Genomic DNA, 26413 nt, shown 5'->3' on the forward strand with positions numbered 1-26413 from the left:
TTAGAGGAGGAGGTGGTAGGGAAAGAACAGGCTTATATTACAGAACCAAATGATGTGACCCGTAATCTATGGGATGAGGCGCAGAGGAAGCTTAACTTGCATCTCACAGAGTACACCCAGAAGAAGTTGCTATTCCAGAGACGCCTAGTCTTTGCAGATGGAGACAAAAATGGGAGTGCCTTAGCCTTCCTGGCTAGAACTGAGGTGCCGCAGACGGCTGTTCCGCACATTACCTGTGGGGATGGCTTGAAGGTATATCGGCCGGGAGATATTTGTGAACAATTTGTTCAGTTTTATACGGACTTATACAGTTCTAAATCCATCTCTTCTCCAGGTGAGATCCGTTCATTCCTTCAATCCATCCCACTTACGCCTTTAGCTGCGGCCGATAGTAAGTATTTAGGGAGATCTATTGACGAAGGGGAAATTAGGGCAGCAATCGAGGACATGGCACCTGGGAGGACACCTGGTCCGGATGGCTTCCTGATTGAATGGTACAGGTTGAATGTTACTTTGCAATCTGCACGCCTACTCAGACTTTTTGATCATGCATATGAGTCCGGGATGTTGCCTTCTTCCTTTGGGGAGGCGACCATTGTGGTGATTCACAAAGCCGGCAAGCCGCCGGATCAGTGTGCATCGTACAGGCCAATTTCCCTGCTGAATACAGACGCAAAAATCTTAGCCAAAGTCCTAGCTAGGCATCTCGGTGGGGTAGTCTTGTCCATTATTGACCCGGATCAATCCGGTTTCATGCCCGGTAAGACAACGAATATAAACCCCAGGAGATTATTTACAAACTTGCAGGTCAGACACGATAATGCGGGTTCAAGAGTCTTGGCAACTCTTGACAATGAGAAGGCCTTTTACTCGGTAGAGTGGCCCTTTATTTGGGAGACAATGTTCCGCCTACATTTCCCTCCCTCCTTTATCAAGTGGGTCCAATTGTTATATCAGGCACCTACAGCACGGATTAGAGTGAATGGAGCTCTCTCCCGTCCCTTCAGGTTATATAGAGGCACTAGACAGGGGTGTCCTCTCTCCCCGTTGTTGTTCACCCTGATAATGGAACCCTTAACACAACTGATTAACAATAGTTCCTTGATAGAAGGGTGGACGATTGCGGGGATTCAGGAGAAGGTGTCACTGTACGCAGATGACCTGCTAGTTTACTTGGCAGACCCTGGCCCCTCCTTAGAGACCCTCCTGGATGTGGTAAATGGATATGGTGGATACTCGGGGTTGAGGGTAAACTGGGCCAAGTCTAGTTTATGCGTAATTGACGTGGACGAAGCTGTAGATATTTCCCCGGTGTCTCCCCTTAGAGTAGTAGAGAGTTTTCTCTATCTAGGGATTTATATTCACAGGGACCCTAGACAGTTCTGTCAATGGAACTTGAGACCCACCATGGAATATGTCACGCGTAAGTTAGAGGCCTGGGAAAACCTTCCTTTGACCCTGGTGGGTAGAATCAACATTGTTAAGATGGTGTTGCTGCCCAAACTTTTGTATATATATAGAGCGGCTCCGGTAAGGATCCCTAATTCCCATTTTGACACTTTGGATATAACCTTATCCCGTTTCTTGTGGCATCATCAGTCCCCAAGGTTGGCGAGAAAGACACTGAAGGCCTCCTATGCACGGGGTGGTCTGCAGCTTCCGGATCTGTATATTTATTATATAGCAACGCGTTTAATGTATGCATCTTGGTGGATTAGGGCGGATGCTAATAACCCGGCGGTGGTATTAGAGGCGGCGCTGACCGGGTCCTATGAAGCTCTAGCTATTCTCGTATATAGGGGGGGCAGGGTCACAGGTACTGGGATTTACACAGATAGTATGGTAACAGTTATCGAGGCTTGGGTAAAATTTGTGGAGATACATACTGAGAATCAGACAGGCGATACCTGGTCCCCTTACATTCCACTTTGGCGTAACAAGCTCCTTCCGGAGCTCTTGCACCTCCCAGATTTTGAATTCTGGCCTAGGAGGGGCCTTAAATATCTAACACAACTGTTTCATGAAGGGATTTTCCGTTCTTTCGAGACCCTACGTACTGAGCTCCTGCTGTCCCGGACGAGCTTTTACCGCTACCTCCAACTGAGACATGCCTGTGAGAAACTGTTTAAATCCCTGACCCTAAATTTAGAGTGCGGCCCACTAGAATCGGTAGCCAGGAGGAAACTCCCACATAAACCGATTTCTTCCTTTTATGCTGAAATTGTCCAAATGCAAGATTCTCCTATTAAGCGGTCCTTTGCTAAATGGGCTGTAGATATCCCGGAGTTGGAAGATTCTCATTTGGAGGAGTCGCGTCTGAGGTGGAGGACATCGGTTATAAGTGCTAGGGATCAGCTCATTCAAGCTAAATGGATGCATAGAGTGTACTTGACCCCACTGCGCCTTCATCAGATGCGGCAAATACCGACGCCAGGCTGCGATAGATGTGGAGAGGCTAGGGGTTCTTATTTCCATATGGTGTGGCTCTGCCCGGTGATGAAGGCGTAGTGGAAGGGCATATGTGACTTTATTAACGCTAAGTTGGGGCTCCCAGGGATTTGTAGCCCGATAATCTGTATGCTAGGGTTAGTTTCGGAAGCTACGCCCTCCAAATATAATAGAATATTGTTACGATTGTTGATGTTCAATGGAAGGAAAAATATACTCCTGAATTGGAAACCGCCCAAGTGTCCTACAGTGAGCCAATGGGTACTCCTCATTAATAAGGACCTTCAGATGTATAAGTTGACATATGAGGCAAGAGGACTGCCTGATCGATTTGATAAAAATCTGGGGCCTTTGGGTCCAGGCTGAGGGTACGACTTGAGTCATCGACAGTGGAGACTGTATCACCCAACGTGTGTATGAGAGTGTGTATGTGGTTTGAGCGAGTCATGGATATCTCTTAGTGATGACAGGAAAACCCTGTATTAAAGTCGCATTGCTGTCTTCTATGGTCACGATTTATGCTGACGATGAACTTGCTAATGTGAATGTGTGCGTCATGAAGAATTGTTCTTCTTTGTTCTCCCTCTGGGAGTGATGTATCAAATTGGAAATGTCAAAATAAACGCTATTAAAAAAAAGTGTTCAGTTGGTGAGGCATGAGGAGATCCAGGAGAGAGCCACATCTGTAATGACAATGGGATGAAAGACTTGTGGCTGGAGGGAGCGGTGGACTTTGCGCCTGGATGGAGGAGCACAGAATAAAACACATCAAGTATCGTCAGCAAAGATTTCATCTGCAGCATAATTGTTATGGCTTCTAATCAGTCATAAAACAGAAAATTACAGTAAAGGGTTAATGTGAGACTAAATCAGACCCCCAGACATGGCCAACGAGCGGTGGTGATGATGCCCTCCTGGTCCCCACTCCTCCAACGTGGGGACATCTGACTGCTGCAGCCAATCAGAGGCCACAGTGGTGACCTGCTCCCCTCCTGTGTGACGTACTTCTCCTCTCGCTCTAATATTGGAATCACTTCCATGTATCATCATTACCTTCACGCAGAGAAAGCTTCCTTCCAACAACTGCTTCTTAGGTCGGTATTATTTGTCAGTCCGTGTACTTGAGTAACTTGACCTAACGACACCTTCAGCTGATCTGGCTCCAGTCCAAATAGACACCATTTATCAGGTCCCACACTTGATGCCTATGTCATCGTGAATCACCTGTGTCCCTTAGGACAAAGTATTAGGCTGGATCGGCGTTGGTCACTTACTGTACCCCGGAGCTTCACGTGTTGTGCCGGTGATCAGCGCATGCGTGGATTTGGGAACTCGCTGGAGTTGATGGTCACATCGCCAGAACACAGAGTCTCTCCCAGGATGAAAACAAGTCTACTGCGCATCCGCCGATGTGTAATCCGGGATATAAGCAGGAGGTGGAAGAGGAAAAAACAAAAGGGCCATAAACCCCGGAGTTATGATGTATGATATATCTCCTGGAGAATGAATAGCAGATGAGCACACACAGCTCTGCTACACACACACATCCCAGGACTGGATTACATGGCTGTATACACACTGCACACATATAGCCCTGATACAAGAACATTACCGCGTTCTGCTAAATGCACATTAAAAGACGCAGCTGTATTACATGTACATCACACACATACAGCACAACTACATTCACTTCACACAACAGGGACAGCACTGCTACATACACCCAGTTCGCTGAGCATATTAAGGCACCACCTGGTCATGTGACCCTCTAACTCCTCCCACACATGATCACATGATCATGACATCATTACAGGTCCTTTACCTCCCTCAGCAACACAGTCTTCAGCCTAACTCCTCCCACACAGGATCACATGATCATGACGGCATCACAGGTCCTTTACCTCCCTCAGCAACACAGTCTTCAGCCTAACTCCTCCCACACAGGATCACATGATCATGACGGCATCACAGGTCCTTTACCTCCCTCAGAAACACAGTCTTCAGCCTGACTCCTCCCACACAGGATCACATGGTCATGACATCACCGCAGGTCCTTTAGCCCACTACTCTTTTCCAGCTCTGGTGCAGGTATGTGTACATTTACCTTCCCTGTCTGTCAGGATTAGGTCTCGTTCACACAGTCAGTATTTGGTTAATGATTTTTATTGGGGTAATGCCTAGAATGTATGGGCTCTCCTGAGGTTCAGGTCATGTGACTGTGAGGTAGGTGCAGCATTCAGTAGAGGGTTGTGATTTTGGGGCTTGGAGTGGAGCCTGCACCTAGATATGGTGGAATGGAGAGATCTGACCAAACAGTGAGTGTGAACCAGGCCTTACTGGGGCTGAGGGATCATTAACCCCTTATTCCCACAGGTATTTAACCCCTAATGAGCGGAGCAGCTTTCACAGTCCTGTCAGACACAGATGTGATAGAGCTTTCTATGTGTTTCCGGGATCCTGTGAGGTTCACACTGGTGTTTGTGTTCCCGGTGAGGAGGAGGCCGCCTCGGGAGGGAGGGTTATGTTCTTGGTGATGAGGAGGCCGCCCCGGGAGGGAGGGTTATGTTCCTGGTGAGGAGGAGGCCGCCCCGGGAGGGAGGGTTATGTTCCTGGTGAGGAGGAGGCCGCCCCGGGAGGGAGGGTTATGTTCCTGGTGAGGAGGAGGCCGCCCCGGGAGAGAGGGTTATGTTCTTGGTGAGGAGGAGGCCGCCCAGGGAGGGAGGGTTATGTTCCTGGCGAGGAGGAGGCCGCCCAGGGAGGGAGGGTTATGTTCCTGGTGAGGAGGAGGCCGCCCCGGGAGGGTTATGTTCCTGGTGAGGAGGAGGCCGCCCCGGAAGGGAGGGTGATGTTCCTGGTGAGGAGGAGGCCGCCCCGGGAGGGAGGGTTATGTTCCTGGTGAGGAGGAGGCCGCCCAGGGAGGGAGGGTTATGTTCCTGGTGAGGAGGAGGCAGTCCCGGGAGTGAGGTTTATGTTCCTGGTGAGGAGGAGACAACCGAGGGAGGGTTATGTTCCTGGTGAGGAGGAGGCCGCCCCGGGAGGGAGGGTTATGTTCCTGGTGAGGAGGAGGCCGTCCCGGGAGTGAGGTTTGTGTTCCTGGTGAGGAGGCCGCCCTGGGAGGGAGGGTTATGTTCTTGGTGATGAGGAGGCTACCAAGGGAGGGAGGGTTATAGAAGGACGTATATACCGTGCCTTGCCAAAGTATTTACCCCACTTGACTTTTTTCGTATTTTGGTGACTCACAACCTGGAATTAACATGGATTGTTTGAGGATTTGCATCATGTAATTTACAGAACATGCCCACAACTATGAAGATGTTTGTTTGTTTTTTATTGTGAAGCAAACAAAAAATAGGACAAAATAACAGAAAAAGTCAATGTGCAGAACTATTCACCCCCCTAAAGTCAATCCTTTGTAGAGCCACCTGTTGCGGCAATCATAGCTCCAATTCTCTTTGGATAAGTCTCTATGAGCTTCCCACATCTTACCACTGGGATTTTTGCCCATTCCTCCTTGCAGAACTGCTCCAGCTCCTTCAGGTTGGATGGTTTGCGCTTGTGAACAGAAATCTTTACGTCTGACCACAGATTTTCTATTGGATTGAGATCTGGGCTGTGACTCGGCCATTCCCACACATTTACATGTTTCCCCTTAAACCAGTCAAGTGTTGCTGTAGCCGTGTGTTTGGGGGCACTGTCCTGCTGGAAGGAGAACCTCCATCCTAGCCTCAGATCACACACAGAGTGGGACAGGTTTTTCTCAAGAATATCCCTAATTATGTGACTTCTGAAGGTAATTGGTTGCACCAGAGCTTTTTATGGGCTTCCTAACAAAAGGGGTGAAAACAAACGCACATGGCAATTTTCAGTTTGTTATTTCTAAACAATAATTTTATTTATATATTTTTCTCATTTCACTTAGACTATTGTGTTCTGATCCATCACATAAAATTCAGATTAGAAAAACATTGAACTTAAGGCTGTAATGTAACAAAATACGAAAAAAAAAGTCAAGGTGGGTGAATACTTTTGCAAGGCACTGTATGTGTGTATGTATGTTCCGCAATATCACTAAACTTGGTATACACATCCCTTGCTAAAAGAACACGAATTCCAGCTCTTCACAATAAAAAGGCTTTTTTATTCGACTTCTTAAAATCAGACATCAAAAGAAAGGCAGATTGTTGTGACGCTTTTCGGGCTGTTACATCCTAGCCCTTCATCAAGACCACATCCCTTGCTACCTGGAAAGAAATCTTCTAGGGGTCACAGCTCTCTAGGACGTACCGTTCCTGAGATATTCACCCAAAATAACCTGCATTAGCCAATACAAGCCTGCAAGTCTCTCTCTCTTCATATCCCAACTGTCATATACACGGTCACATGACCCTTATCAGCCAATAGAAGCTCGCAGGACTTTAGTCTCCACATACACACAGTTTTACTCTAGGTTTCAATAATAACCCAGCCATTTTTCTTCACTGCTGTAGGTCAGCTTTAGGCTAGTGCTACAAGACGACATATGTCGCAAGACAATAAGTCGCACGACACATAGGGCACAACAACACTGCTACATGTGTCGCACCAATGTCGCGCAACAATTTTTATACCTAGAAAAGCAACAATTTCTGGGGAAATTGTGTGAAATGTTCTTGCCTCCACCAGTAGTCTACAACTGAAGTGGCGGGGTAACTGGGTGGAGTGGCTTGAGTAACTGTTGTGTGGTTGGACTGGGCAGAGTAACTTTATGGAGTGGGCAGAGTAACTGTGTGGAGTGTTTGGAGTGAGTAAAGATAGTGAACATTACACTAACCAATTGATTGATCACATTGGTTGTAATGATGTCATGATCATGTGATCATGTGTGGGAGGAGTTAGAGGGTCACATGACCAGGCGGTGCCTTAATATGCAAACTTGATAGAGTGAGAAATGCATTTCGGCTTTTATTTATTTATATAGCACATTTAATTGCAATGTTGTTGCCCAAAGTGCTTCACCGATACATTAAAACATACATTTACAGCTGTAAAGTGAAAGTAAATATCCCAGCATGCATTGCAGCAAGCATCTTCAGAGGTAGCGGTCACATGACATCCCCGCCCACCTGTGTTCCCATGGAGACAAGAGCCCCTCAGACTTCTGTACAGACACAGCAATAGAAAGCAGACCCCAGTCCCAGCAGTAAGGAGAGGTCACTTCACTGGTGGTGGCCATCTTCAAACGGTTGTAGTTTAAAAATTATAAATCCTACAGCGAAGAGCTTTATATTGTGAGAATCACAAGACCCAGACCTGTATTTTGATGCATAGAGCAGTGAGCCAGACCGACAGGGGAATTACACGTGAGGTCACGTGTGAGCGTTAGGTGGGCCGAGGTAAATACAGTTCTGGTTACTCACGTCGTCCCTGGGCAGGCCTGCACAAGTGATGAGGAGTTCTCTGGGGCACACTCTGGTGTAAGGGACACAGGCCAGATGGTGCCCGCGATGGTCTGTATTAATGTGCCTATGGCAAGGTCCCTTGTAGTCCCTGGCAGTACCCCGCTGCCTAATACTGTGTGCAGCTGATGTCACACATGTATTATTTACTGTAAAGTTTCATTGAAGAGGTTGTCCAAGATATTTAAAAGGTGTTTTCTGGGAGTAATTTCTTCAGTATAAGTGTCACGGCTGAGGATGGGGGAAACCCTCAGCCGTGTGATGCCAGATGATGTTGTGGCTACTCGGCCATGAGAACAGGATAGGGAGCAGGTCACCTCCTCAAGCATCCCTAACCTGACCCTAACTCCTAACCTGCATGGGCCGACCTTAAAGGTAGGAGGACCCATGCGCAGGAACCTCGGAGCCCTGACTTACCCTCCGCAGATCCCTGAGCTAGGAGCTGGGTAAGACGAGCTACTCCTCCTAGGCACGGAGGAGCAGGAGTCTCAATGGCCAAGCTGTTGGGAAAAGGGGAACTCATACAGCCTTACGGATATGGCAGGCGAACTAGTAGTTCCACCAACCTGCCACAGCCTTGCTGACTGGATCCCTGTGCGAACAGGAATCCAGAACCGTAAGCTGCACCAAAACACATAAGAAGGTCCCAACAGAACATAACATACAACATCAACACACAGCAAGACATAAACATGAGGACAATATCTTTATGACCACAGGGTTGGCTCACTGGCAGGTAATATGCACAGGAGGCTGCTCCAGCCAAGCATGACTGAAGCAACCTACTGAGCCATGCCTAACACCAAGGCTATATAGGCCAAGAAGCCACACCCCACAGTCGGACACACCCAGTGACATCACACACACACTGGGAAGGGAATTAACCCTTCCAGCACCACAGAAGGGAAACATACATAAAAGGGAAAGTGTCCAAACTAAGATCACACTGTAGCTGTTGCCGCAGGCAACGACATGGGTGGCAGCCGTCCTGGGAGACAGCCCGAAGGCCGGGACACTGCCACCACATGTACAACATACCAAACGTTGCCACGGGCAGCCACAGTGAAAGGAAGATGTCAAAGTGCACACCAGACAACACAAAGTGCACACCAGACATACAAACGTGCATACACACACGCACACAACTCCAAGGGAACCGCACACATAGCTGTTGTCCACTTGAGGCAAACAACATCATGTCTCAAGCTGCGGTTGAAACAACTACCCAAACCGCGGGCAACAGTATGCGGCTCCCAAGGAGTCACGGCCATAACCGTGGCCGTGACAATAAGTCACCAGTATCAGATCAGATGGGTCAGACTCTGGGCAACTGTTTGAAGAGTATGCAGTCCTCCAGTGAGTGGTGCACCCTCCTCACAACGCTGTCCATTGTATGGTGGCTGTGCTTGGTATTGCAGCTCAGGCCTATTCACTTAAATAGGCCTGAGCTGCACCTAGGCCATACTTCTGTTCAGATTTTACAAAGGAAAATGAAGGAGAAGGACCTCAGTTAGGAAAGAAGACTAATGAATCTTTTGATGCATGTGTCTTTACAGAGGAAGAGGTTCTAAGTCAACTGTCTAAAATTAATACAAATAAGTCACAGGGTCCTGATGGGATAGACCCAAAGCTAGTAAAAGAGCTCAGCGGTGAACTAGCAAAACCATTAACAGATTTATTTAACCAATCACTGGCAACAGGAGTCGTCCCAGAAGAGGGACAGACAACAGAGGGTTGTAGTCAATGGAGTATATTCAGACCAAGGTCTTGTTACCAGTGGGGTACCTCAGGGATCTGTTCTGGGGCCCATATTGTTTAATATCTTTATCAGCGAAATTGCAGAAGGCCTCAATGGTAAGGTGTGTCTTTTTGCTGATGACACAAAGATTTGTAACAGGGTTGATGTTCCTGGAGGGATACACCAAATGGAAAAGGACTTAGGAAAACTAGAGGAATGGTCAAAAATCTGGCAACTAAAATTTAATGTTGATAAGTGCAAGATAATGCACCTGGGACGTAAAATCCCAAGAGCAGAATATAAAATCAGTGATACAGTCCTAACCTCAGTATCTGAGGAAAGGGATTTAGGGATCATTATTTCAGAAGACTTAAAGGTAGGCAGACAATGTCATAGAGCAGCAGGAAATGCTAGCAGAATGCTTGGGTGTATAGGGAGAGGAATGACCAGTAGAAAGAGCAGGGGCGGTCTGGGCCGGGGGGCAGGCAGGCAATTGCCCCCCAGGCCGCCCATCTTTAACAAAAATTATTTATATTTTTTATTCTTCAGGGCCGCACCGCTGATTACCACAGGCGGCGCGGCCCTGGATATAATTGCGGTGGCGGGGTGGTGCTGTGTGCTGTGGGGCAGGGGAGGGACTCGGGGAGAGGCGTGTCCCTCCCCTGTTCTTCTGATAGGCCGCAGGCACTAATGCCTGCAGCCTATCAGAGGCCGGCTCAGGCAGCGCGATGATGTCGGCGGCACACAGCAGGGACACGGGCCGGAAGAGGCCTGCATCACTGCTGATGGAGGTAAGTATTAGTGTTTTTTTTGTTTTGTTTTTTCTTTGCGGGGGGAGCTGGCACTATGTGGGGGGATCTGGCACTATTGGGGGCTTGCACTATAGGGGGGCTGGCACTATGGGGGGATCTGGCACTATGGGGGGCTTGCACTATAGGGGGGCTGGCACTATGGGGGAGCTAGCACTATGGGGGAGCTGGCACTATTGGGGGGGATCTGGCACTATGGGGGGCTTGCACTATAGGGGGGCTGGCACTATGGGGGGGGCTGGCACTATGGGGGGGAGCTGGCACTATGGGGAAGCCTTACACTATGAGGGGAGCTGGCACTATGGGGGCATTTCTTACTGGCACATTATGGGGGGCACCATGGGGGAGAGGGGCACTATGGGGGTATCTTGGGGCTCTAAAGTGGCTTTTATTTATTATTGGCACATTCTGGGGGGCACTGTAAGGGAGAGCAGCACTATGGGGCATCTGGTGTTACTATAGGGGCATTATTTAGGGGCACTATGGGGAAGTGGGGGCTCTAAAGGGGCCTTTTGTATTGGAACATTATGGGGGGCACTATGGCATTTGGTGGCACTAAGGGGGCTTTTTTTAATGGCACATTATGGGAGGCACTATAGGGGAGAGCGGCACTATGGGGCATTATTTGGGGGCACTATGGGGGAGTGGAGCACTATTGGGGCATATGGTGGCACAAAGAAGGGGCATTTTTTTTACTGGCACATTGTGGGGGAGAGGAGCACTATAGGGGCATCTGCTGGGGCACTAAGAAGGGGCATTTTTTACTGGCATATTATGGGAGACACTATGGGGAAGGGGGAGAGGAGCACTATGAGGGCATTTACTGGGGCACTATATAGGGGTATTTTATACTGGCATACATTATGGAGACATTAGCTCAACTGCGGGCACTAAGCGGGGGTATTTCATGTACTGTCATATTATAGGGAGAATTAGTACTACTAGGGGGTATTATGGGGAGCTTTACTACTACTGGGGGGCTATGGGGAACATGATTACTAGGGCACTAAAGGGGCATTATTACTACTAAGTGTGCTCTGGCAGAGAATTATTTCTATTGGTGGGATTTTGGGGAGCACTGTTACTTTGGGGGGCACCCTGGCACAGTATCAGCTTAGCACAATTATTTTTGGGGGACATTATCTTTATACTATTAGTGTCTGGGCGCAGTTATTTTTTAGAGCACTGTGTGCCAATAATTGTTTAAGGGGGCACTATCTGTGTGGTAGTAGTATTCCCAGGGGTACTGTTTCTGCAGTATAGTATTGGGGGCACAGCGGGCACAGTATTGGGGGCACTATCTGTGTGGTAGTAGTATTTCCAGGGGGGCTGTTTCTGCAGTATAGTATTGGGGGTGGCAGGAAAGGGTGTTCAGAAGATGATGGAAATGTGGGAAACTAATGTCTGTTTGTCAATCTCTGCAGAGACGGGAGATGGCAGAAAAATCCTCATGGCGGTCTGGGCTGAATGGAGAAGATAAAGAAAGAGAACATCTACAACAAAGGTGACATCACTGGATGTAAGAGGTATGTGGTGCTATGTAGGAGAGGAGATGCTCCGGTTCCTTCCCCTGCCATTTGCAGAAGGAGGATTCAGAGCTGGGTGAGGACGATGAAAGGGGGCAGCAGGCCACGGGCGGGGGACAGATAGTGGGGGGAACCACAGGCCTTGAGCAGGATCTGGGGAGGGAGGAGAGCGAAGGAGCTTCCTGGCTGTAGCCGGCTGTTTATTGTATGATGTGAAGCAGGCAGTGCAGCCAGGACAGGTCTCCCCTCTCCGTATGATGTGTAGAGACAGGCCGCAACAATACAATGTCAGCTGTACAGTGTTTGTTGGGAGTGGCCTATTATATGTAGGAGGGGCTTTAATAATGGGCGGGGCTAAAATGGGCCACTTGACTGGATTTGCCCCCCCAGGACTAAGGCTGCCAGCCCTCCCCTGAGAAAGAGGGAGGTGCTCATGCCGCTCTACAGAGCACTAGTGAGACCTCATTTGGAGTATTGTGCTCAGTACTGGAGACCATATCTCCAGAAGGATATTGATACTTTGGAGAGAGTTCAGAGAAGAGCTACTAAACTGGTACATGGATTGCAGGATAAAACTTACCAGGAAAGATTAAAGGACCTTAACATGTATAGCTTGGAAGAAAGATGGGGCAGAGGGAATATGATAGAAACTTTTAAATACATAAAGGGAATCAACAAGGTAAAAGAGGAGAGAATATTTAAAAGAAGAAAAACTGCTACAAGAGGACATAGATTTAAATTAGAGGGGCAAAGGTTTAAAAGTAATATCAGGAAGTATTACTTTACTGAGAGAGTAGTGGATGCATGGAATAGCCTTCCTGCAGAAATGGTAGTTTAAGCATGCATGGGATAGGCATAAGGCCATCCTTCATATAAGATAGGGCCAGGGGCTATCCATAGTATTTAGTATATTGGGCAGACTAGATGGGCCTAATGGTTCTTATCTGCCGACACATTCTACATTCTATGATCAGAATGCCATGAGCTCTTCAAACAACTGATCGGTAGAGATGTAAAACCCCCACTGATCAGATATTGGTGACCTATCCTGAGGACAGGTCATCTACATTCTACTCCTGGAATAAAAACCCTTTAAGAATCTCAGACAGGCCTCCCGCCTCCCCCTTAATTGGCTCAAATAAAAAATAATGTCACTACTTGTCTCCAGTGCCTTTCCATTCTCTCTGGCAGTGACATGCAGTATAATCATCTGGAGGTCATTTTGAATTACCCCCCTGTTCAGTATGGACCCCTTAATTGTTTTACATTAACCACTGTTTGTGGGACTTTGTTTGCACTGGATTTGGAGAAAGAAACTGGAGAGCACACAGGCTTGTTCAGTGATAGAATTCTTCTGTGATAAAAAGATTATAAAAAATAAAATATCAGTAAACTGCACAGCCTATAAACCCACGATCAGGCAGGAACTCATCTCATAAGTCATTATGGAGGAGCAGCGTTCAGTACGGAAACACAGCCGCCAAAGTCAGGATGGGTTAAACGTCCTATAAGCCAGTAACTGGATAAGGGTCCATTCACACGTCTGTAGTGTATTGCGAATACGCAATACACGCGGCCGGCACCCCCATAGAACTGCCTATTCTTGTCCGCAATTGCGGGCAAGAATAGGACATGTTCTATTTTTTTCGGAACTGCGAACCGGAAGATTGGGGATGGGCTCTGGAAATGCAGATGCGGAGAGCACATAGTGTGCTCTCAGCATTCATTCCGGTCCCATAGAGAATAAATGGGTCCGTATGCGGAACGAATGCGGACCCATTCTACAGACGTGTGAATAGACCCTAAGACTGATCATCACTTCAGTCAGTGATTGGCTGAGCCAGGCATTTTTAACCATTTCCTATGTGTTGAATCGGGATCAGGAAGTGGAGAGCAGTAGAGAGCACAGCAGTGTCGGAATGGTATCGGTGGTGGCTTAGTAATACATTCATTAGTAAAATGAGTAATGATTCTTTTTTATTAACCCATCCTGGAAAGTTGTTCTTATAACTAATTATAATAATTAAATTCATTATCAGTTGAGGTCAGGTCAGACACAGCCTTTGTTTACCGAACTGAGCTCGATTGTATGAATCAGCCCTTAAACTGAAGAAAATCAATGGGACACATTTATCAAGCACGCCTTTTTCTTTTTTGGGGGGAGAAAATAAACAGGCGTATTGGCAACGCTAGTCTTCAATTTGTGCCTCATTTATTAGCCCTTAATAAATCAGGCTTTTCTTTTTTTGGTTTAAATCTGACATCTAGTGGTTGTTGAAAAGATAGGTTCCTATTCACTAAGACTGGTCTTTTTCGTATGCGCATGAAAATGTGAGCTGAAATTAGGCGCACGTCTCCATGAAGGTAGTCAAAATGTAGCACAATGCACCACTTAAAACAGAGGCAGAACAGTAAGCCAGCCCTGGAGTGAAGTAGAAATTAGACTGTTTTTACGCCTAAATCAGAAGCAAAATAGGGCGCACCTACATACGGAATTGCACAAAAGTTTTAAAACTTCTGAATTAATCTTAGAACTCAAAACAGGCACAAATGCCTCCAGAAAAGGTGCACAATCAGTTGGTAAATGAGACTTCTAAAACAAGACAGTCAGAAGCAGGCTTTTTACTCATGAAAACAGGCGCAGACACTATAGTAAATGTGCCCCAATGTGGCTCAGGTTGGGTGATAAATCTGGAGAACCCTTTAGACCAGTGTTTCCTGAACTCCTCAGGGCCCACCTGCCGGTCATGTTTTCATATTTTCCGTAGTATTGAGCAGGTGATATAATTAGTGTCCATGCATCAGGTATTCATTCTGTGGGATATTCTCAAGTCATTCTCGGCAGGTGGGCCCTGAGGACTGGAGGTGAGGAACATTGCTTTACACTGTCTAGTCTAACCTTATACCACCTATTTATTGGCTTACTTTGCAATAGAATTTAATGCCAAAACTATGGTGCAAAACCGTGCCTCTTAACCCGTGTGCCCTTTCTTATGAAGTCACGGCCATTTTCCACAAAGACAAACCCCCTCAGTGGATTCGTTTTCTGGCTCACATTTTTGCCATAGTTTATGTGATTGGATTTCCCAGCATTAAAAAAAAATGTCAGTCAAGTGTGTGAAATGCCCCGGTCCTTCCATGGATCCCTTCAGTCTTTTCACATCGCTGCAGTGACCCCATTGGTCACAGAACTGATACCAGTATGTGTAAACAGGTCAAGGAAGGGGCCATCAGCTCGAGTTAGGCCTCATTCACACGTCAGTGTTCAGTCAGTGATTTTGAGCCAAAACCAGGTGCGGCTCTAAACACAGAACAGGTGCAGATCTTTCCCTTATACCTTATGTCTGTGGAGGCTTCAATCCTGGTTTTGGCTCACAATCACTGACCAAAACATTGACATGTGAATGAGGCTTTATTGTGGAGTCCTGAGAGGTAGACACATTGACCTCTACCAGGTTCCGTTGATTGCAGATGTTTCCACCTTGAGTTCCTTGTATTACTGAATATATACCATACTTTCTATATTTGCTATTAACTCCTGTTTTTTGTGATCTGCAAACCACGGATCTGCAAAATGCGGATGCAGTCTGTGTGCCATTTTATTGCAGACTCAACTTCAATTAGTCAACACTTTGCAGAAAAGTATAGGACATGCTCTATCTATTGCGTAATGGACATACGGATGCGGAAAGCACATGTAAGCATGTATTCAAAGTACTATCTCCTCTGATATTTCCTATTATTACCTTCAGTAATTGTATTTTACATGGGATTTTGTAGGATTTTACATCTTCTCATCTCTCCGTTCAGGTTCCTACAATATAGGATCTGCACAGTGGATATCTTCTATATAAGATCCTTCTCCTGATTGACGCATCAAGGATGGATAGGGACAGGGACAAGATGGCAGAGAGTATAATAAATCTCACCCTAGAGATACTCTTCAGGCTTACTGGAGAGGTGAGAGATCCTGATGATGTCAAATTACCTCATCTTATCAATGTTACTAACAGATGGACATGACTGGAGAGGTGAGGGACTCTGGAAATGTATGGAGTGATATTTATTACTGTGTCTCTCCATAATCAGGACTACACAGTAGTGAAGAAGACCTCTAGTGGGCGCTGTCAGACCCCTGTGTCTGAAGGATGGGGAAGAACCCTGAGCCCAATCACAGGGCCTCCACCTCACCCCCTGATACATGAGGAAATCAATACAGAGAAGATCCTGGAACTCACCAACAAGATGATTGAGCTGCTGACTGGAGAGGTGACACAGCTGGGAATGCTGGGAAATTAAACAGTAATGTTATGAAGGGATCTGGGTGATGACTGTGTCATTGTGTTGTCAGGTTCCTATAAGGTGTCAGGATGTCACTGTCTATTTCTCCATGGAGGAGTGGGAGTTTTTGGAAGGACACAAAGATCTGTACAAGGACGTCATGATGGAGCATCACGAGCTGCTTACAACACCAGGTAACGTATTCAAAATATCACATTTTATTATATACCATGATTACACTATAGACACAATAAAACCCATAAGGGACAGATTATGCAGGAGAGAATATTGAACCAATGTGTGTCCCCCAATTACACTGAACTGGTAAGGACACAAAGGCAATAACATCAAATTATAACCATCGTGGTTAAGTAACAAACACTGCCCGAATCCTACACCCACCCAGCATCCATCAATAACACTCCATCTCAGAGGGCACAATGCCTAATTGTGTAATAGAGACCAGTGCCTGCACTCCCGGCCAGGAGTGCTAACAGCAAGTCCCCAACACAATATTATTCCTGAGCAGCTTAATAACATACACATGTATGGACACAACTGTGGGGATACCAACCAGTGATCAGGAGACACACTACCCTGACGTACGTTTCGCCGTCGCTTCCTCTTGGGGTGCAGGCACTGGTCTCTATTACATAGTTAGGCATTGTGCTCTCTGAGATGGAGTGTTATTGTGGGTGGGTGTAGGATTCGGTCAATGTTTGTTACTATTTGATGTTATTGCCTTTGTGTCCTTACCAGTTCAGTGTAATTGGGGGACACACATTGGTTGCATATTCTCTCCTGCATAATGTGTCCCTTATGGGTTTTATTGTGTCTATAGTGTAATCATGGTATATAATAAAATTTGATATTTTGAATATGTGTGCTCTTTAATTGGTGTTTGTTGTTGCATTTTCACACATTATTGGCTGCAATTTGTTTAATTTTGGAGCTGCTTACATCACCAGGTAATAGACAGTATTACTGTGAATTCTAAGACCTAGGAATAAATAGGCTTAACAAGGCTTTTGTGCATAAAATGTTTACTAAACTATGATAAAACAAAAGATAACATACAGAGTGACAAATGACCCAGCTCTCCATCAACCAGTTTACAACATGGCACCATGTCCATACTCATATGATACAAAGTGAAGTGGTAGTATCAAAAAAGATCTCACCCTGATGATGTATTTAATGGATCGAACCTCTTTGTTACATGCTATTTTTTTTTATACCTTCCCGGCCTCTCCTAAAGGTCTTCAGTGTGCAGTACACATGTACAGTTACTTCACACCTCAGGAAGCGGGCAGGTACCTGGTACTACTTACCAGCTCTATTACAAGAAATTAAAGGGGAAAGAACCACTGAAATACATTGCTACGTACACAAATACACACAGCATCTCATTATTTGTATGTATAGATTGTCAATACTAAATTTGTATAGAATCTTCAATTACATATGTAATATAATCTGTTCAGCAGCTATACATTTACCCGTTGAGCCAAAATGCTATTTAATGTGTGGAAATCCTCACATAATAATAATCTACAGCATAAACTGACATGAGGTGTGGATATAAAATCTACAACTTGTCAATTTATGGTCAGTCCACTATGAATTAGATTCTTTATAATGCATTGGGTGAAATCCATGTTCTGTGTGCAGTGGAGAATCTGCAGCGTACCATGTAGAATTTGGTGTGGAAATGTTGAGGATTTACTGTGGATTTCACCCCCAACATTTCAAGGTGAAATCCACAGCAGATATCCTCTACATAATTTGACATTCTGCAGATTTAAAATCTGGATGTCAGGTCAGATTCCAGAGCTTTCCACCGAGTGCCTATTTCTTCATAGTTTGTTGTCAGGAAAAGTATACGAGCAGTTTTGAGACTGATGAACCAGCGGCTCCTATTAGTCTTATATCAAGTTCCTGTGTGCTAACAGAATACAGAATGTGGAGACATATACACAAATAGGAGGAGGAAGATGGAAGGTCAAATCTATGAATGTCAGGATTGGTAGTAACTAGGTTCTAGTAGAAAGAAACCTAGGTAATAGATCATCATTAACACATAACAATCTTCACGGCAAGCATGAAGAACAAATATCACCTTCCAAATTAGAGATCATTAAGAAAGATTTATCAAGGCCATCTAAAAGAAAAACTATCATTCTTCATGAGCAGAATTGGAAATAAAATCGATGTTGTAATTGGTTGCCATGGGTAACAAAAACAGTTTTTATGTTACACAGTTTCTTCGGTCAATGAGACCCAAAGGGAGATTTAAGACGGTGTGAGCTGTGTGGGTCTTGATCCCCTGCACTCCTGGAGGATGTGCCTAATTTATGGCTAAGTGCAGTCATGCAGCCATGTACAGTCGCTAAGCAGACATAGGCCTTCCTCACTGTTGCTCTAGTTCCTGCACCACAGGGACCTTTTTATTCTCATGTTATTGTCCTGCCATGCATTGGTAAGTACTTTTGTTATCCTGGCTCCTATTCTTGTGTGTCGCTATTGATTACAATGTTAGATCCTTACCATGGCTTGGTTCCTGGCCATGCTTCCATCTTGTCCTTCGCTCCTTTACTGACTCCTCTGCTATTGCATTAGTGCTGCTGCTAACCCATAATTATTCTGGAAGCTGTGGCCTGTAGGTCATCCTGCAACAGAGTTCATATGGTTCCTCCACATAGGGGGTTCTCCTTGTTATCTGTGTGGGGACCCCTCTCTTGTCTGTCCGGGCCCTTCAGGTCAGGTCTTTGGATTGGGGCCTGGTCTGGCCTACAAGTCCCTGGCCTCTGTTTCGGGCTTCAGTGCCATGAACTTTTCTACCAAGACTTGGGACCATCAAGCCATGCAGTGACCTTTGGGGGAGCTCTGTGTGGCAGGCCCTGTGCAGATCGCCACATTCTAATCGCACCAGTGGCCTCCGCATACCGACGGCCCGCTTAACCTGGGGGAGCACACACTAGACCCTTGCGCCGGGTCCCGCTTACCAACACACCGCACCTGGAGCCTCCAGCAGAAGTCAAAAAGCTCACAGCACCTCCATATTCCTGGCGCTGGTTGTTACCATTTTGCTGGCACTAGTCTTCATCTCCCAGGAGCCCCAGCACTCTCCTATCAAGAAAAAAGTCTGAGATGGAGAAATTCTGGAAGAAGGGAGGGGAAGCCCCTTCCTCAGCACCTTCTAAAGGTAAGACATCGCATCCACCTGGGAATGATCACCTAGATAATCTCACCCCAGAAGAACCCAACAGAGGGACTTCAGGAGGCAGACAAGATCCTATCAATCTCTCAATCCGCGATGGAGCGAATAATTGAAGCAGCCCTTAAACCGCTTAAGAACGATCTCTCGGACATCAAACACGAATCCCGTCATATTGGTCTTAGAGTAGAACAAATAGAAGCGAACTAGGCATCTATAGTCACTTTTGGGAAAGTCACAACAGGCGCTCTTCACTCATGTCACTCCCATCTCAATGCCCTCCTCTTTCACCTGGAGGATCAGGAAAACAGGAATAGACGGAACAATTTACAGATCAGCTGCATCCCTGAAACTATCCCACCCTCCTCTCTAATGGACACTGTTTATGACATCCAAAGATCATTGCTTCCAGACGAAGAGGCCCCTCAATTGTTTCTTGAAAGAGCCCATAAATCACTTCACCAGAAACTGAGGGAGGGAGACCCTCCCAGGGATATCATTTGAAGGATTTTAAACTTCCAACATCGCAAACTTATTTTAAAGGCAGCTAGAGATTCAGAAAATACATGCAATGGATCTCCTATATCGTTCTATCAGGACTTACCCCTATGACCCTTAACCAGCGCAAATGTCTCAAGCCGTTACGGAAATCCTAAGAAGGAAGAAAATCCCCTATCAGTGGCCCTTTTTCTGTTTGGCCTCTCCTTCACCTTCAATGAATCGCTGAAGGTTATCCGCTACCTGGAAGATCTTCCTCCCATCTGTTTTGATCTGCAGCTGGATGCCTCCACTATTCCCTCTTGGCTCCAATTCTCAGCTGTCTTGAACCTTCCCTGGCTTCCCGAGATCTCGCTGTGGCAGATCGTGAGGGGGCTCACTTCAAGAAAGAGATCTGCGGTCTCTAATGACGACTGACTATCCTCTCTCTGATTTTCAGCCTAAACCAAAAGAGGCTCTATCCCTGGATAACACCATCTTGTTCTAAATGATTCTCTCCCCAAACCAGAGAGAAACTTTTTTCTTTCTTTCTTGTGGTTGTGTGATTTTTTTTTTTTTTTTTTTGGTGTGTTGGGTTGGCGAGGGGGAGAGCATGGTCTTACTGACCCGCATCCAGAATGGATGACCCGTTTCCCTCTGTCTCCTTTACTTTTCGTCCTCACAATAGAGACTCTCATCCAACACATTAGGCAACACCCAGACATCTTAGGTATAACGGTAAGAAACCAAGTGCACCTTACAGAAGCTTATGCAGACAATCTTCAAATTCTCAGAACGAATCCCGAGGTTTCTTTCCCGATACTACATGGCATTTTCTCCACATTCCAAAACCTCTCCAATTTTAAGATAAATCCTACAAAATCATCTGTGCTAAACATCTCTTGCCCTGGGCGGACAGTCGCTAAAGCTTCTGCTAGATCTCCCTTTCTGTGGTCCCACATCTCTATCAAATATCTGGGTCTCTCCATCTCGGCCATCCCTGGGAACTGGCATTCACTCAACTATGCTCCACTACAGTCCCAGGTTTCAAGGACCATAGATAGTTGGAAAATTTCTCGTGGATTGGTCGAGCTAACCTCCTCACAATGATGGTCAACCCGAAATTCCTCTATCTATTTCAAACATTACCTATCTATCTCCCCCGGTCCTTTTTCACGACTACCCGTAGGCGTTTTTTCCAGTTCCCTTGGTGGAAAACCAGCCATAGAATAGCCTATAAAACTCTGACGAAACCTAAAGGGGCCTGGGGCATAGGGCTTGCTGACATAGAGGTTCTCTACCAGGTAGTTCACCTGGCTAGGATGGTGGAATAGCACCTAAACTATATGTTCCCATAGAGAAAGTAGTCTTGGGCTTTCCACTCACCCAAGGTCCTTTGCTCATTCAAACTGATAGACGACTGCTTTCTTCACTGAATGCTATCACCAGGGTGACCCTTCAGGTATGGGATACTCTTTGCAAAGTTGCACCTATATGGTCACCCCCCTTCCCCATCACCTCTCTCTTCCTTTTCCTACAAAAGAGCATAAACACAAAGAAAATTGGAGATAAAGAAGTTGATGGCACTCTACTGGATTTTCGGAAGTTGTGTGATCGGTTTCCCTCAGTATCTATGTGTTGACATCACTGATTAATTTGCCCTTCCTCTGATCCATCAGAACAATAACCCCCCAAAAACTGATCCTGTCTGTGGAGCATACGCCTTCGCTCGGTCAGCATTTGCTCAATAATCAATCAGTATTGCTAATGCCAAAAAAGAAACAGGAGTGGATCTAAAACAGAGATGACACGTGAATGGAATATTTGCATGTCTTCTGTGTTTTGTACCCACTCCTGCTTTTGGCTACCAAATCATAAGCCAATTCTGATGGGACCATACAGGCCTTGTGCGTCTCATTTTTCCTTCCTTCAGACAGATCAGAAGAAAGGTCAAATAAATTATGTCAGCCAGGCCGAAAGGCAAAATAGTAGCCCGGTCATGAAGTGGGGAGGGTGGGAACAGCATAAGAAGTCCACAGAGTAAATCTATGACATAGTAGTGAGGTGGAAGCAGCATAAGGAGACCACAGAGTGGCCCAATGACAGAGTCTGGAGGTGGCGGCAGAGTGGCATGACAATGAAAGATTGTGGATGTGTCAGCAGCATGAGGAGGCCACAGACAGGCACGAAGACAAAGTGTGGAGGTGTCAGGAGCATGAGAAGGCCAGAGTAGCACAATGACAAGAGCTTGTGGAGGTGGCAGCATCAGGAGGATACCACAGAGTGGCACGACAATGAAAGATTGTGGAGATGTCAGCAGCATGAGGAGGCCAGAGTAGCACGACGACGAGAGATTGTAGAGGTGTCAGCAGCATGAGGAGGCACAGAGTAGCTTGACGACGAGAAATTGTGGAGGTGCCAGCAGCATGAGGAGGTCACAGAGTAGCACAACGATGAGAGATTGTGGAGGAGGCCACAGAGCGGCACGACGATGAGAGATTGTAGAGGTGGCAGCAGCATGAGAAGGCCACAGACTGGCACGACAACAACAGATTCTAGAGGTGGCAGAAGGGCCGTTTCTAGGGGCGGGCGCGACGGGCGGCCGCCCGGGGCACTGTCAGAAGGGGGGCGCCGGCAGGGGCGCCCTCTTGTCGTTTCTCGGCCGTGCGCCCTGGCTCCCTCCCTCTGACATCTCGCCTGACCTGCGCCGGAGTGCCGAGTCCTCTCACTCTTCAGACAGTGCGGGCGGCACTTACTGACGTCACGCGCCTGCTCCTCCCACTAGGCGGCGCAGGCGCGTGACATACAGTGAGTGAGTGAGCGCCGCACTGCCTGCCTGTTACCACCCGCCCAATGGAGGGAATTAATTACAATGGGGGGGGGGCATTAATTACAATGGGGGGCCACTGTGGGAGACATGAAAATGTCACTGTGGGGGACATTAAGTTTAATAAGGATCACTATGGACATTATTTAGAATGGAGGCTGCTGTTGGTGTCATTACTCATTATAACTGTATAATGTCTGATAGGCCTAGTCCTGAGCTGAGTTATATTACCCTGCCCATGCCCTGTATAATAATGTACCCATCCCTGATACCCCTTAGTTATATTACCCCGCTGGAGTAATATAACTAAGGGGTATCAGGGTACATTATTATACAGGGCAGGGTAATATAACTCAGGACTAGGCCTATCAGACATTATATAGTTATAATGACATCCACAGCAGCCTCCATTCTAAATAATGTCCATAGTGATCCTTATTAAAAATAATGTCCCCCCACAGGCAGGCAGTGCGGGCGGCGCTCACTCACTGTACCTCACTCACTGCGTGACGTACAGTGAGTGAGGTGAGCACCGCTGCCCGCACTACCTGCCTGTTACCGCCCGCCCGGAGCAGTGCTGAGAAAGAAGCCTGCTGTGAGTGAGAGCCTGAGTCTATGGGACAGTGGGTCACTGGGTGTGTCACTGTGACCGTCCGTGCAATGTGGTTCCACATTTTTTACAATGGGGAGACACTTATTTCATCGAGCAGTTGTGAGGGGGGGGGGGGGAGTTTTTTTGAGACTTGCCCTGAGAGAAATTTTACCTAGAAACTGCACTGGGTGGCAGCAGCATGAAGAGGCCACCGAGTGGCACAATGACAGAGTGTGGAGGTGGTGGAGGCAGGAGCAGCATCAGGAGGAGACCACAGAATGGTCCAATGATAAAGTGTGGAGGTGGCGACAGCAGCAGCAGGATACTACAGAGTGGCAAGGTGACATAGCGTGGAGATGGCGGCAGCAGCAGGAGGATACCACAGAGTGGCAAGGTGAAATAGTGTGGAGATGGCAGTAGCAGCAACAGCATCAGGATACCACACAGTGGCAAGGTGACATAGTGTGAGGATGGCAGCAGCAGGATACCACAGAGTGGCAGAGTGATATAGAGTGGCGATGGCAGCAGGGTACAACAGAGTGGCAAGGTGACATAGTGTGGAGATGGCAGCAGCAGCATCAGGAGACCACAGAGTGGCAAGGTGACATAGTGTGGAGTTGGCAGCAGCATCAGGATACCACAGAGTGGCAAGGTGACATAGTGTTGAGATGGCAGCAGCAGCTGCATCAGGAGACCACAAAGTGACCAGGTGACAGAGTGGGGCGGTGGGTGGCAATACCAGTACCCGCTGACAAAGGTGGGTGAAAGAAGGAGCACTTGGCATCAGATGTATGGCATCAGGCGGTTAGTAGCTGAGGCAGGTAGCCAGAAGAAACCGGTCTCTTTTGTCAAAGTGTTGGTGTGGCACTATGGATGATCTAGTCTGGCCAGGCAGGACAGCTTTTCCAGGGCAAACTCTGCTACTTGTGGCCACAAATCCAGTAGTCCAGCGGATCTTCAATGTGGGTTGTCAGGGTGCTGTCCAAGTATGCCATCACCACCTACTCCAGGTCTACCTGCTGCTGCTGAGTTTCTTCACTATGCAGGTGAAGAAAGCTACTCATCAGTGACTGTAGACTCAGGCTGCTGCTGATGGAGCTGGTACTGCTCCTGCCACCCCACCCCACCCCTCCCCAGCAGCCATGGCAGTAGAACTTGAGTGCAGAGGGCCCCCCCCCAGTCAGACCTGCGAGAGGATGGACGATGGCGCAGATAGGCAGCGGCCAACTGACTACATAGGATGTCTCTATAGTAGTTCAGTTTATCCTCCCTCTCAGTAGGTGTAAATAAAAAAACTCCCCATTCTGGACCGGTAGTGAGGGTCTAACAAGGTGGAGAGCCAGAAGTCATCTCTTTGCCGAATGGTGACAATTCAGCCATCACTACGCAAGCAAGTGGGCATGCATCAGGCCATTTGTGCAAGTGACTCGGAGGGACTCCCTGCCTCCATCTCCACCTCATACTGCCACGGTGTGTTTGGGTCATCTGTCTCGTCTTACTTATTGCCCTGTAGCTCCTCTGGTCCGGTTCAGGAACCGCTTGACAACCAGATTAAACACATGTGCCATGCAGGGTGCATGGCTCCGCCCTCCTTGACGCAGCGCCAACACAATGTTCTTTCTGTTATAGGTCACCATGGTTCCGATTTTGAGTTGTCGGGGAGAAAGCCAGGATTCAATTTCTTGACGAAGGACATGGCGCAGTTCCTCCCCTGTGTGACTCAGTTTGCCCAGGGAAACGAGGTGCAGAACAGCGTGATACCGCCGTGCCCTGCACATGTGGTATGCTGGACGGACACTGTGACTTGTCCCTGCAGTGGAGGCTGAGGACATGGTGGAGGATGAGTAGGCAGAGGCGGTCATTGTCGCAGGACCAACAGCGTGACAATGTGGAGGCAGAAGCGGGTTGATCTAGCCAAGTTGCTGGTGTGGCTGTGTAGGAACCACATTCACCCAGTGGGCCGTAAAGGACATGCATTGTCCCTAACCATAGTCACAGCTCCACACGTCGGCGCTGCCGTGCCCTTTGGCAGACACTGACAGGCTCAAGGACTGCTGACAGAATGACTGACGAGGAGGAGGAGGAGCAGGAGCATCTGGACCAGCAGAAGATGGGAATGAGAGACAGCTCCCTTTGGCTGAGGTGGTGGAGCCTTGACTGTCTGAAACCGGGTGTGTGCCACTGGGTAATGCAGCGGTTGCTGTGGCAGGCTGGCCCACCACATCGGAGCCACGGTTCTCCCAGGCCACTGTATGGTGATGCTTCATATGTTGATGCAGAGCCGTAGTGCCAACATTGGCACCCTGGCCATGCTTCACCTTCTGCCCACATATTCTTCATATGGCCACGTTCACCCCCTCTGGCGGCATTAACAAAAAACTGCCACACCGCAGAGTAGGTGATTTTCCTCCCAACAGTCCGCACTGACTGACTGCTACTGCCTCTGTGAACCCCTGCACCACTACTTACCAGGCAGGTAGGATGCTGCGAAGCAGGTGGTCTACCCCGGTATTGTTTTGCTCCCAGCCTCCCTACTGCTGACTCCCAGCCACACTATTGACTTGCTGGCTCCGCCGCTGGCTAACAGGCAAGCTACCACCCTCTTCTCCTGATGATGATGAAGCCCCTACTGCACTCGGCTCCCAAGTGCGATCGGCTTTATCATCTTCCAGTACTGTCTGTACGTCACTGATGTCCTCCTCAATGGTCTCTGGGTCAGGAGTGCTCACAACAACACCTCCTACGCCACTCTCCTCATCATTACTTGCCTGCCTAGCAGAGGAAGCAGCGGAGGTCTCCTCCAGATCTTGGCTGGGCAGTAGCTACTGACTGTGCTTTAGTAGCTCGTCCTCGCTGTATAATGAATCTGAGCCCACAGCATACAATACTTCTTTGGCTGAGGGAACAGCAAAGGACAGAGGCAGGTTGAGGACAGGTGAGGGCACAGGGCCTGCTCCCTGGCCATGCCAAATAAGGGTTGTGTCTGTTGAACCCAACGAATATTGGATGGTGGTGTCTGATGTCACTTGGGATGAAGTGGATGACCGAGTTACCAAAATCAAG

The 26413-nt window shown here is 47.5% G+C and overlaps 1 protein-coding gene across 1 annotated transcript in view; it reads left to right on the plus strand.

Annotated features, from left to right (window-relative positions):
• Positions 1-16200: 16200 nt before the first annotated feature.
• LOC122941929 (zinc finger protein 605-like) overlaps positions 16201-26413 on the plus strand; it is a 54369-nt gene continuing 44156 nt past the window's right edge. The window contains exons 1-2 of the mRNA XM_044299427.1: positions 16201-16225; positions 16308-16431. Of these exons, the coding sequence (XP_044155362.1) occupies positions 16202-16225; positions 16308-16431 (148 nt within the window). The 5' untranslated portion in view covers position 16201. The remainder of the gene's footprint in view (positions 16226-16307; positions 16432-26413) is intronic.

Source organism: Bufo gargarizans, chromosome 6, assembly GCF_014858855.1.
Source record: "Bufo gargarizans isolate SCDJY-AF-19 chromosome 6, ASM1485885v1, whole genome shotgun sequence".
NCBI classification, from domain to species: Eukaryota; Metazoa; Chordata; class Amphibia; order Anura; family Bufonidae; genus Bufo; species Bufo gargarizans.